The 12,368-nt window shown below is 53.2% G+C and overlaps 1 protein-coding gene across 2 annotated transcripts in view; it reads left to right on the top strand.

Annotated features, from left to right (window-relative positions):
* The window catches only part of LOC140455158 (ribosomal protein S6 kinase alpha-5-like), an 85,261-nt gene that overhangs the window by 26,645 nt on the left and 46,248 nt on the right, over nucleotides 1-12,368 (top strand). Inside the window, exons 6-10 of one of the 2 annotated variants that reach the window (XM_072549857.1) lie at nucleotides 1,517-1,597; nucleotides 7,551-7,654; nucleotides 9,304-9,454; nucleotides 10,020-10,181; nucleotides 11,797-11,928. In XM_072549857.1, coding sequence (XP_072405958.1) covers nucleotides 1,517-1,597; nucleotides 7,551-7,654; nucleotides 9,304-9,454; nucleotides 10,020-10,181; nucleotides 11,797-11,928 — 630 coding nt within the window. Of the gene's footprint in view, nucleotides 1-1,513; nucleotides 1,598-7,550; nucleotides 7,655-9,303; nucleotides 9,455-10,019; nucleotides 10,182-11,796; nucleotides 11,929-12,368 lie in introns of both variants that reach the window. The other variant, XM_072549856.1, reaches the window with a different exon arrangement.

Genomic DNA, 12,368 nt, shown 5'->3' with positions numbered 1-12,368 from the left:
TGTGCGGTGTGTGTGTGTGAGTGTGAGAGTGTATGTGTGCGGTGTGTCTGTGAGAGTGTATGTGTGCAGTGTCTGTGTGTGAGTGAGTGTGAGAGTGTATGTGTGCGGTGTGTGAGTGTGAGAGTGTATGTGTGCGGTGTGTGTGTGTGAGTGTGAGAGTGTATGTGTGCAGTGTGTGTGTGTGAGTGTGAGAGTGTATGTGTGCAGTGTGTGTGTGTCAGTGTGTATGTGTGCGGTGTGTGTGTGTGAGAGTGTATGTGTGCAGTGTCTGTGTGTGTGTGAGTGTGAGAGTGTATGTGTGCGGTGTGTGTGTGTGAGTGTGAGAGTGTATGTGTGCGGTGTGTCTGTGAGAGTGTATGTGTGCAGTGTCTGTGTGTGAGTGAGTGTGAGAGTGTATGTGTGCGGTGTGTGTGTGTGAGTGTGAGAGTGTATGTGTGCAGTGTGTGTGTGTGAGTGTGAGAGTGTATGTGTGCGGTGTGTGTGAGTGTGTATGTGTGCGGTGTGTGTGTGTGAGAGTGTATGTGTGCAGTGTCTGTGTGTGAGTGAGTGTGAGAGTGTATGTGTGCGGTGTGTGTGTGTGAGTGTGAGAGTGTATGTGTGCGGTGTGTCTGTGAGAGTGTATGTGTGCAGTGTCTGTGTGTGTGTGAGTGTGAGAGTGTATGTGTGCGGTGTGTGTGTGTGAGTGTGAGAGTGTATGTGTGCGGTGTGTCTGTGAGAGTGTATGTGTGCGGTGTCTGTGTGTGTGCGGTGTGTGTGAGAGTGTATGTGTGGAGTGTGTGTGTGTGAGTGTGAGAGTGTATGTGTGTGGTGTCTGTGTGTGTGTGAGTGTGAGAGTGTATGTGTGCGGTGTGTGTGTGTGAGTGTGAGAGTGTATGTGTGCGGTGTGTGTGTGTGAGTGAGTGTGAGAGTGTATGTGTGCGGTGTGTGAGTGTGAGAGTGTATGTGTGCGGTGTGTATGAGTGAGTGTGAGAGTGTATATGTGCGGTGTGTGTGTGTGAGTGAGTGTGAGAGTGTATGTGTGCGGTGTGTGAGAGTGTATGTGTGCGGTGTGTGTGAGTGAGTGTGAGAGTGTATGTGTGCGGTGTGTCTGTGAGTGTGTGAGAGTGTGTGTGTGTGAGAGTGTATGTGTGTGTGAGTGTGTGAAAGTGTATGTGTGCAGTGTCTGTGTGAGTGTGTGAGAGTGTGTGTGTGCGGTGTGTGTGTGTGTATGTGTGCGGTGTGTGTGAGAGTGTATGTGTGCGGTGTGTGTGTGAGTGTGTGAGAGTGTATGTGTGTGGTGTGTGTGTGTGAGTGTGTATGTGTGCGGTGTGTCTGTGTGTGTGTGTGTGAGAGTGTATGTGTGCGGTGTATGTGTGCGGTGTGTCTGTGTGAGGGTGTGTGTGTGAGTGTGTGAGAGTGTGTGTGTGCGGTGTGTGTCTGCTGGAGTGTGTATTTGTTAAAGGGTGAGTTGGTTGGTTTCGGGGGCTCGGAGAATCCCTGCCGGACTGTAACCGAGGATCTGTCTGTCTGACAGAAGGAGCGGACCTACTCGTTCTGTGGCACCATCGAGTACATGGCCCCAGAGATCATCCGGGGCAGTAAATCCGGACATGGGATGGTGAGTCAGAATTCCCTTCCCCCTCTCTGTGTCTCTGTGTATCTGTGACTGTGTCTGTGTGTGTGTGTCTGTGCCTGTCTGTGTCTCTGTGACTGTGTCTGTGTGTGTGTGTGTCTGTGTCTGTGCGTGTGTCTGTGTGTGTGTCTCTGTGTCTGTCTGTGTGTCTGTGTCTGTGTCTGCCTGTCTCTGTGTGTGTGTGTGTGTGTGTCTATGTGTCTGTTTTGCCCCAACCCCTTTCTGTGACAGAGAATCCCACAGGCTGCCCCCCACTCTCTGGGCGATGACATTTCTCCCCTATCTCAGTCTAAAATGGCCCCACCCTGTCATCCTTAGACAGTGACCCCCCCCTTCCCCACCCCGTGTTGACCCTGTCTAGCCCTGTTAGAATTCCCCACCTCATTCTTCCAAACCCCAGGGAATATAATCCTCACTGATTCGGGATCTGTTCATATGTCAGAGGAGGGAAAGATTTAACAGGGACCTAAGGGGTAACTTTTTCACCCAGAGGGTGGTACGTGTATGGAATGAGCTGCCAGAGGATGTGGTGGAGGCTGGTACAATGACAACATTTAAGAGGCATTTGGATGGGTATATGAATAGGAAGGGTTTGGAGGGATATGGGCCAAGTGCTGGCAAATGGGACCAGATTAATTTAGGATATCTGGCCAGCATGGATGTGTTGGACTGAAGGGTCTGTTTTGATACTGCACAACTCTATGACTCCATACAGAGACCCCCAAACTGCAGACAGTACCCCAGGGGGCGGTCTCACCCTGTCCAATGGCAGCAAGACATCCGTGCTCCTGTACTCTGTCTCTCTTGCTGTGAAGGCCAATATGCCATTCACCTTTTTCCCTGCCTGCTGCCCCCTGTAAGGCTTCCCTTCAGCGACTGGTGTACAGGGACACCAAGGTTTCACTGCACCTCCCCCTTTCCCAATCACCAATTCCGGTGATAATCTGCCTTCCTGCGTTCACCCCCAAAGGGAATACCCTCACACCGATCCCCATTATCCTGTATCTGCTGTGCATTTACCCACTCTCTGAATCCCACTGAAACAGTTCTGTGCCCTCAGCCTCCCAGCCCAGCTTGGTGTCGTCTGCAAACGTAGCCATATCGCATTCCGTTCCCTTATCTCTATCATTAATATATATTGTGTCTAGCTGGGGACTGATCGCTGTGGTCCCCCCACTAGTCACGGGCTGGCTCTCTATTCCTGCTCTTTGTGTCTGTGTGTGGGTGTATCTGTCTGTGTGTGTCTCCATCCAGCTCAGTACACTACCCTGAGCCTCATGCACTGTTGTGGTAAAAACACTGCCCCACCTGCCACTTCCTTTAACAGGCAACAGTACAGACCATCTGGTCCTGGAGAACTGTCAGCCTTTGAAACCAACAGTTTCGTCAGCACGGAAACAGTCCCTTCAGCCCAACCAGTCTGTAATCCCAAACTAAACTAGTCCCACCTTCCTGCTCCTGGTCCATATCCTTCCAACCCTTTCCCGTTCATGTCCTTATCCGAATGTCTTTTAAACGTTATATAATTGTCCGCACATATATCACTTCCTCTGGATGTTCATTCCACACACACTCTGTAAAAAGAATTTGCCCCCATGTCTTTTTTAAATCTCTCTCCTCCCACCTTAAAAACGTGCCCCCTAGTTTAGATTAGATTAGATTACTTACAGTGTGGAAACAGGCCCTTCGGCCCAACAAGTCCACACCGACCCGCCGAAGCGCAACCCACCCATTCCCCTACATGTACCCCTTTTTACCTAACACTATGGGGCAATTTAGCCTGGCCAATCCAACCTGACCTGCACATCTTTGGACTGTGGGAGGAAACCGGAGCACCCGGAGGAAACCCACGCAGACACGGGGAGAATGTGCAAACTCCACACAGACAGTCACCTGAGTCAGGAATTGAACCCAGGTCTTGAACACCCCCATCCTAGGGAACAGACACCTGCCATTTACCCTGTCCATACCCCTCATGGGTTGATAAACCTTAACAAGGTCACCTCCTACGCCCCAGGGAAAAAAAAAGTCCCAGCCCCTCCAGCCTCTCCTCATAACTCAAACCTTCCATACCTGGTCACATCCCGATAAAGCTCTCCCATTTAATAATATCCCTCCAATAACAGGGTGACCAGAACTGTACACAGACGAGGCCTCACCCGAGTCCTGTACAACCCTAACATGACATTCCAACTCCTGTACTCTGAAAGACCTGTGCAATGAAGGCAAGCATACTAAAGGCCTTTTTAACCACCCTGTGATGCAAACTTCAAAGAATTATGTCCCTGCACCCCCTAGATCCCTCTGATCTGGAACACTACCCAGAGCCCCACCATCAATGGTGTAAGTCAGTTAGTTTTACCAACATGCAACACCTCGCACTTAACCCGATTGAACTCTATCTGCCATTTTTGAGCCCAGTTGACCAAGATCTCATAGAAAACCTTTCTCACCGTCCACTCTCCCACCACTCTCAGTGCCATTTGCAAACCTACCTTGTATATGCTCAGCTGAATCACTTATATAACTAACAAACAAAAGTAGGCCCACAATGACTAACTTGTGCAGATTCTCAGTGTAAGACAATGTGTGTAGCATCGTTACTGACCCAGGGTGATGGATCTTTCTCAAAGACTTACACCTCGTTGGGAACAGCCTCTGCTGAGGTGACTTCTTAAACGCCTGCCAATACACCGCTATCATTGTAGCTTCCCAGTTTGAGCCTTCATAGGACGTAGAACAATACAGCGCAGAACAGGCCCTTCGGCCCTCGATGTTGCGCCAACCTGTGAACTATTCTCTGCTCGCTCCCCCTACACTATCCCATCATTGGATGCTGCCTGAACTGCTGTGCTCTTCCAGCACCACTGATCCAGAAGCTGGTTTCCAGCATCTGCAGTCTTTGTTTTTACCTCTATCCCATCATCATCCTTGTGCTTATCCAAGGATTGTTTAAATCTCCCTAATGCGGCTGAGTTAACTACATTGGCAGGTAGGGCATTCTACACCCTTACCACTCTCTGTGTAAAGAACCTGCCTCTGACCTCTGTCTTCAATCTATCACCCCACAATTTGTAGTTATGCCCCCTCGTACAAGCTGACATCATCATCCTAAGAAAACCTCTCACTGCCTACCCTAATCCCCTGACCATCTTGTAGGCCCCAATCAAATCCCCCCTTAGCCGCCTTCTTTCCAATGAGAACAGACCCAAGTCTCTGTCTTTCCTCGTAAGACCTTCCCCCCAGACAAGGCAACCTTCTCTCTCACTCTCTTACGCCTGAGAGACACATTTATCCCTTTCAAATTGAAGGTGAAATGCTGGGATCATGATTACCTGGTCCCTCCTTCACTAAGTTAATTTGTTCGGTCTCATTGCAGTTTACCAGCTCTAGAACAGCCCTCTCCCTGGTGGGTTCTGCAACGTATTGTTCTGGGAAAGTGTCCCTCATATTTTTGATGAACTCGTTTTCCAGGCTACCTTGGCCAATCTGATTGTATCCAGTCGAGATGCAGATTAAAGTGCCCCTGGTTATTAGGGTTGTTAAGAAGGTGTGTTAGCTTTTATTGGGAGAGGGGTTGAGTTTCGGAGCCCTGAGGTCGTGCTGCAGCTGTCCAAAACTCTGGTGTGACCGCTCTTGGGAGTATTGTGTCTCAGTTCTGGTCACCGTGCTATAGGAAGGATGTGGAAGCTTTGGAAAGGGTGCAGAGGAGATTTACTGGGATGTTGCCTGGTTTGGAGGGAAGGTCTTACGAGGAAAGGCTGAGGGCCTTGAGGCTGTTCTCGTTAGAGAGAAGAAGGTTGAGAGGTGACTTAATTGATCCATCTAAGATAATCAGAGGGTTAGATAGATTGGGCGGTGAGAACCTTTCTCCTCAGATGGTGAGGGCTAGCATGAGGGGATGGCCTTTAAATTGAGGGGTGATGGATATAGGACAGATGTCAGGGATATTTCTTTACTCAAAGTTGTAGGGACGTGGAACGACCTGCCTGCAGCAGTAGTAGACTCGCCAACTTTAAGGGCATTTAACTGGGCATTGGATAGGCATTTGGATAAGAATGGAATGGTGTAGGTTAGATGGGCTTCAGATTGGTTTAACAGGATGGCACAACATTGAGGGCTGAAGGGCCTGTACTGGGCTGTAATGTTCTATGTTCTATAAAGATCACAATATCTTTTTTTACACACCTCGTTTATCCCATCCTGTATTCTCTGTCCTACAGTATAACTACCAATAACAGGGCCTTCATCACCTCCCTCAACAATGGCAAATTCTTCCTCTGTCTCTCTCTCTCTCTCTCCCTCGATCTGCCCATCTATTTCTCTCACTCTGTCTCTATTTCCTAGTTCCCCTTCTCTCCTTCTGTCTCCAAACTCTCTCTCTCCCTCTGTTTGTCCCTTCTCTGTCTCTATCTCTCTCTACCTCCCTCTTTACAACTTTCTCTCTTTCTTGATCGGTCTGGCTGTGCCTTCCACCCTTTCTCTTGTCCTTTCTCCTCTTCTCTCTGTTTCTCTTTCTCTCTCACTTTCTCTCCATCCCTCTCTCTGTATCTCACTTTCTCTCCATCCCTTCTCTCTCTATCCCACTTTCCCTGTTTCTCTCTCTCTCTCTCCCTCCATCATCTTCTCTCTATCTCTCTCTATCGTCCTCGCTCTCTCTCTCTTTCTCTCTCCATTGTCCTCTCTCTCTCCTTCCATCATCTTCTCGCTTTCTCTCTCTCCCTCTCCCTGCCTCTGTCGTCCTCTCCCTACCATCTCCCCTCTCTCCCTCTCTCTCTCTATCATCCTCTCCCGACCATCTCCTCTCTCTCTCCTCCCTCTCTCCCTCCATCGTCCTCTCCCTACCATCTCCTCTCTCTCTCCCTCCATCATCCTCTCCCTCTCTCCCTCCATCATCCTCTCCCTATCATCTCCTCTCTCTCCCTCCATCATCCTCGCTCTCTCTCCCTCTCTCCCTCCATCATCCTCTCCCGACCATCTCCTCTCTCTCCCCCTCCATCATCCTCTCCCTCTCTCCCTCCATCATCCTCTCCCTATCATCTCCTCTCTCTCCCTCCATCATCCTCGCTCTCTCTCCCTCTCTCCCTCCATCGTCCTCTCCCTACCATCTCCCCTCTCTCCCTCTCTCCCTCCATCATCCTCGCTCTCTCTCCCTCTCTCCCTCCATCGTCCTCTCCCTACCATCTCCCCTCTCTCCCTCTCTCCCTCCATCATCCTCGCTCTCTCTCCCTCTCTCCCTCCATCATCCTCGCTCTCTCTCCCTCTCTCCCTCCATCGTCCTCTCCCTACCATCTCCCCTCTCTCCCTCTCTCCCTCCATCATCCTCGCTCTCTCTCCCTCTCTCCCTCCATCGTCCTCTCCCTACCATCTCCCCTCTCTCCCTCTCTCCCTCCATCGTCCTCTCCCTACCATCTCCTCTCTCTCCCTCCATCATCCTCGCTCTCTCTCCCTCTCTCCCTCCATCGTCCTCTCCCTACCATCTCCTCTCTCTCCCTCCATCATCCTCGCTCTCTCTCCCTCTCTCCCTCCATCGTCCTCTCCCGACCATCTCCTCTCTCTCCCTTCATCATCCTCTCCCTCTCTCCCTCCATCATCCTCTCCCTACCATCTCCTCTCTCTCTCCTTCTCTCCCTCTCCCTCCATCATCCTCTCTCTCTCTCCCTCCATCGTCCTCTCCCTCCATCACCCTCTCTCTCTCTCTCCCTCCATCGTCCTCTCCCTCCATCATCCTCTCTCTCTCTCTCCCTCCATCGTCCTCTCCCTCCATCATCCTCTCTCTCTCTCTCCCTCCATCGTCCTCTCCCTCCATCACCCTCTCTCCCTCTGTCCCTCCATCGTCCTGTCCCTTACCAATCTCCCCCTGCCCGTGTCTGTTCCTCCTCTCTGAGCTAGCCCCCTACCTCTCGATGTGACAGCCCTGTTTCTCTGTCTCCCACAGTCAGTCGATTGGTGGAGCCTGGGGATCCTAATGTTTGAGTTACTGACTGGTGCCTCTCCGTTCACCCTGGAGGGTGAGAAAAACTCCCAGGGGGAGGTGTCCAGGTGGGAGACTGCGTATCAATCCAGCTCGGGGCACAGGGACTCAGGGCATGGCCAGCACTAATTGCACCAACCCCCCCCCCCCCCCCCCCCACCACCACCACCCCCGATTCGGTCTGTGTGGGTAGAGACACTGTGTCGGGTAGCCCCTGGCTGATGGATCTCCAGGGAACTGACACTCAGCTGTTCTCAGTGTAGAGGAAGCTTTGCTCTGTCCCCAACCCCGTGCTGTCCCTGTCATGGGAGTGTTTGATGGGGGACAGTGTAGAGGAAGCTTTGCTCTGTCCCCAACCCCGTGCTGTCCCTGTCATGGGAGTGTTTGATGGGGGACAGTGTAGAGAGAGCTTTACTCTGTATCTAACCCCGTGCTGTCCCTGTCCTGGGGAGTGTTTGATGGAGGACAGTGTAGAGGGAGCTTTACTCTGTATCTAACCCCGTGCTGTCCCTGTCCTGGGAATGTTTGATGGGGGTCAGTGTAGAGGGAGCTTTACTCTGTATCTAACCCCGTGCTGTCCCTGTCCCTGGGGAGTGTTTGATGGGGACAGTGTAGACGAAGCTTTACTCTGTATCCAACTCTGTGCTATCCCTGTCCTGGGAATGTTTGATGGGGGTCAGTGTAGAGGAAGCTTTACTCTGTATCTAACCTCCTGCTATCCCCTGGGTGTGTTTGATGGGGGACAGTGTAGAGGGAGCTTTACTCTGTATCCAACCCTGTGCTATCCCTGTCCTGGGAATGTTTGATGGGGGACAGTGTAGAGGGAGCTTTACCCTGTATCTAACCCCGTGCTGTCCCTGTCCTGGGGAGTGTTTGATGCGGGACAGTGTAGAGGGAGCTTTACCCTGTATCTAAGCCCGTGCTGTCCCTGTCCTGAGGAGTGTTTGATAGGGGGACAGTGTAGAGAGAGCTTTACCCTGTATCTAACCCCGTGCTGTCCCTGTCCTGGGAGTGTCTGATGGGGGACAGTGTAGAGGGAGCTTTACTCTGTATCTAACCCCGTGCTGTCCCTGTCCTGGGGAGTGTTTGATGCGGGACAGTGTAGAAGGAGCTTTACTCTGTATCTAACCCCGTGCTGTCCCTGTCCTGGGGAGTGTTTGATGGGGACAGTGTAGAGGGAGCTTTACTCTGTATCTAAGCCCGTGCTGTCCCTGTCCTGGGGAGTGTTTGATAGGGGGACAGTGTAGAGGGAGCTTTACCCTGTATCTAACCCCGTGCTGTCCCTGTCCTGGGGAGTGTTTGATGGGGACAGTGTAGAGGGAGCTTTACTCTGTATCTAACCCCGTGCTGTCCCTGTCCTGGGGAGTGTTTGATGGGGGACAGTGTAGAGGGAGCCTTACTCTGTATCTAACCCCGTGCTGTCCCTGTCCTGGGGAGTGTTTGATGGGGGACAGTGTAGAGGGAGCTTTACTCTGTATCTAACCCCGTGCTGTCCCTGTCCTGGGTAGTGTTTGATGGGGGGGACAGTGTAGAGGGAGCTTTACTCTGTATCTAACCCCGTGCTGTCCCTGTCCTGGGTAGTGTTTGATGGGGGGGACAGTGTAGAGGGAGCTTTACCCTGTATCTAACCCCGTGCTGTCCCTGTCCTGGGGAGTGTGTGATGCGGCGGGGGGGGGGGGGGAGGTGTGAAGACTCTGAACTGTGTGTGTGGTCACAGGCGAATCTTACAGGCTGATCCCCCGATCCCCTCGGAGATCAGTCCTGCTGGTCGGGATCTCATTCAGAAACTCCTCGTCAAAGACCCGAAGAAGAGGCTGGGTTCGGGAGCCAAGGGCGTGTCCGAGATTAAACGTCACTCCTTCTTCCGGGTAAGTCTCTGCGGCCCTTCACTGACCCCCCCCACCCCCCCCCCCACCCCATCGCGATCCTGGGTCAAGCATCTCGGCCCTCCCTGACTCACCCACCCCATTCCCCTCCTCTCTCACCACCATGGAGAGATAGGCTGGGGTCGGGGTGGGGCAGGAACGAAAGCTCTCCGACCCCAGGTTGGAGCCGCACGGCTTACAGGCCGAGCCAAATTGCATTTCTCTAGCGCCCTCTTCTTCAGGTGTCATGGAGCTATGTGGGGTTGGGGGTAGGGGGAGATGTGTGTGTGTTGGTGGACTGGAAGGGGCATCGCACCTCTCTTTTCCCGGCCTCGTAACGCAGGGGGTGCGGTGGTCCGTATGCGCATGGCAAGATCCCATAATCTTCCACATTCCCCCTTTCCCTGCTCTGGCTGTGGGATCTTTCTATCCCACTCCCCCCCTACTGGGGTCGCGGTGGGGTGGTGTACTCTGGAGGGGAGAGTGGGGAACTGTTCAGCTGAGGGTCTAACCCCACACTGCCCCCCCCCCACCCCCCTACCCCCCCAACCCCCTCGTTCTGTTTCAGGGAATCAACTGGGAGGATCTGGTGGCCAAGCGGATCCCAGCGCCCTTCAAGCCAGTGATCCGGAGCGAGATGGACGTCGGGAATTTTGCGGAGGAGTTCACCGAGATGGATCCCACCTACTCCCCAGCCAGCCTCCCCCACAGCGGGGACAGGGTCTTCAAGGTCAGTCTGTCGGTCTGTCTCAGTCTGGGGGCCAATCCACCCTAACCTGCACATCTTTGGACTGTGGGAGGAAACCGGAGCACCCGGAGGAAACCCACGCAGACACGGGGAGAATGTGCAAACTCCACACAGACAGTCACACTGTCCAGGGATGTGCAGGTTAGGGTGGATTGGCCGTGCTAAATTACCCCATAGTGCCCAGGGATGTGCAGGTTAGGGTGGATTGGCCGTGCTAAATTGTCCCATAGTGCCCAGGGATGTGCAGGTTAGGGTGGATTGGCCGTGCTAAATTGTCCCATAGTGTCCAGGGATGTGCAGGTTAGGGTGGATTGGCCGTGCTAAATTGTCCCATAGTGCCCAGGGATGTGCAGGTTAGGGTGGGTTGGCCGTGCTAAATTGTCCCATAGTGTCCAGGGATGTGCAGGTTAGGGTGGATTGGCCGTGCTAAATTGTCCCATAGTGCCCAGGGATGTGCAGGTTAGGGTGGATTGGCCGTGCTAAATTGTCCCATAGTGCCCAGGGATGTGCAGGTTAGGGTGGGTTGGCCGTGCTAAATTGTCCCATAGTGTCCAGGGATGTGCAGGTTAGGGTGGATTGGCCGTGCTAAATTGTCCCATAGTGCCCAGGGATGTACAGGTTAGGGTGGATTGGCCGTGCTAAATTGTCCCATAGTGCCCAGGGATGTGCAGGTTAGGGTGAGTTGGCCGTGCTAAATTGTCCCATAGTGCCCAGGGATGTGCAGGTTAGGGTGGATTGGCCGTGCTAAATTGTCCCATAGTGCCCAGGGATGTGCAGGTTAGGGTGGATTGGCCATGCTAAATTGTCCCATAGTGCCCAGGGATGTGCAGGTTAGGGTGAGTTGGCCGTGCTAAATTGTCCCATAGAGCCCAGGGATGTGCAGGTTAGGGTGGATTGGCCGTGCTAAATTGTCCCATAGTGCCCAGGGATGTGCAGGTTAGGGTGAGTTGGCCGTGCTAAATTGTCCCATAGTGCCCAGGGATGTGCAGGTTAGGGGAGTTGGCCGTGCTAAATTGTCCCATAGTGTCCAGGGATGTGCAGGTTAGGGTGAGTTGGCCGTGCTAAATTGTCCCATAGTGCCCAGGGATGTGCAGGTTAGGGGAGTTGGCCGTGCTAAATTGTCCCATAGTGTCCAGGGACGTGCGGGTTTGGGTGGATTGGCCATGGGAAAGGGAGGGTTACAGGGATAGGATGGGTGTGTAGGTCTGGGCGGGATGCTCTTCAGGGGGCCAGTGTGGACCCAATGGGCCGAATGGCCTGCTGGTACACTGGAGGGATTCTATCCCGTGATCTTGGATGTTGACGTTTTGTGATTTTAATTGAAGCAAGACCTCCCTACGTTCAGACTCTGTCCCCACCGACTTCCAATAAGGGGGCCAAATATCTCGCTGGGATCCCAACTGCTCGCCGAATCTACATAGCGACTGCTTGTAAATGCATGTAGTCGATCACCCAGATCCCTCTGCACTGCAGTGTGCTCCTTCTCTACATTTAATGGGCAGGAGAGGCCCTGGGCTTGAGTGTCGTTGTCTGCAGGTGCGGAGAGGTTTGGGCGATGTGTGCTCACTCTCTGTCTCTCTCTCTCGGCCTCCCACAGGGCTATTCCTTCATCGCTCCATCTGTGCTGTTTGCGCACAACGCCGTGACCTCTGGGGACCTGGATCTTGAGCTGTGTGAGGTGGGAGGCTGCCCAGACAGCATGGCAGTCGCTCGGAGTGCCATGATGAAGGTACAGTTTTGCTACCGTGTCTCGCCTACCCCACTCGCGTACAACCCCCGACAACGACCGATATAACCCTGGCGGGCGACTGGTACTGGCGTGGGGTGGTGGGGGGGGGTTGTTGGTCGTGATGGATGGGTGTGTGACTGGAAGTCCGCCAATTGACTGGAGGAAAAGTGCCCTTCGGGAGGTAGGCCGGGAATCCAAGATGGCCGCCACCACTGGAGCGAGCTTTCCCCTCAACCTTTGACCCCACTCTGTGGCTGGACGATGGGCTCCTTTCCCACCAGCTTGGGAGCAGAGCGAGGGCCAGAGGAGGCCCACATCCTCGAGGTCAGGTCCCAGACTGAGAGGGGCAAAGGGTGAAACACAGAGGTGAGAGGTTGGTGGAAAGGAGTGCCATCTTCCCCGCTGCTCTCAGGGGATGACCCCTGTTTGTCGTTTGGCCA

Source organism: Chiloscyllium punctatum, chromosome 30 (assembly GCF_047496795.1).
Source record: "Chiloscyllium punctatum isolate Juve2018m chromosome 30, sChiPun1.3, whole genome shotgun sequence".
NCBI classification, from domain to species: Eukaryota; Metazoa; Chordata; class Chondrichthyes; order Orectolobiformes; family Hemiscylliidae; genus Chiloscyllium; species Chiloscyllium punctatum.
Note: the sequence above shows the minus strand (reverse complement) of the source record. Positions and strands in the feature narration are given on the sequence as shown.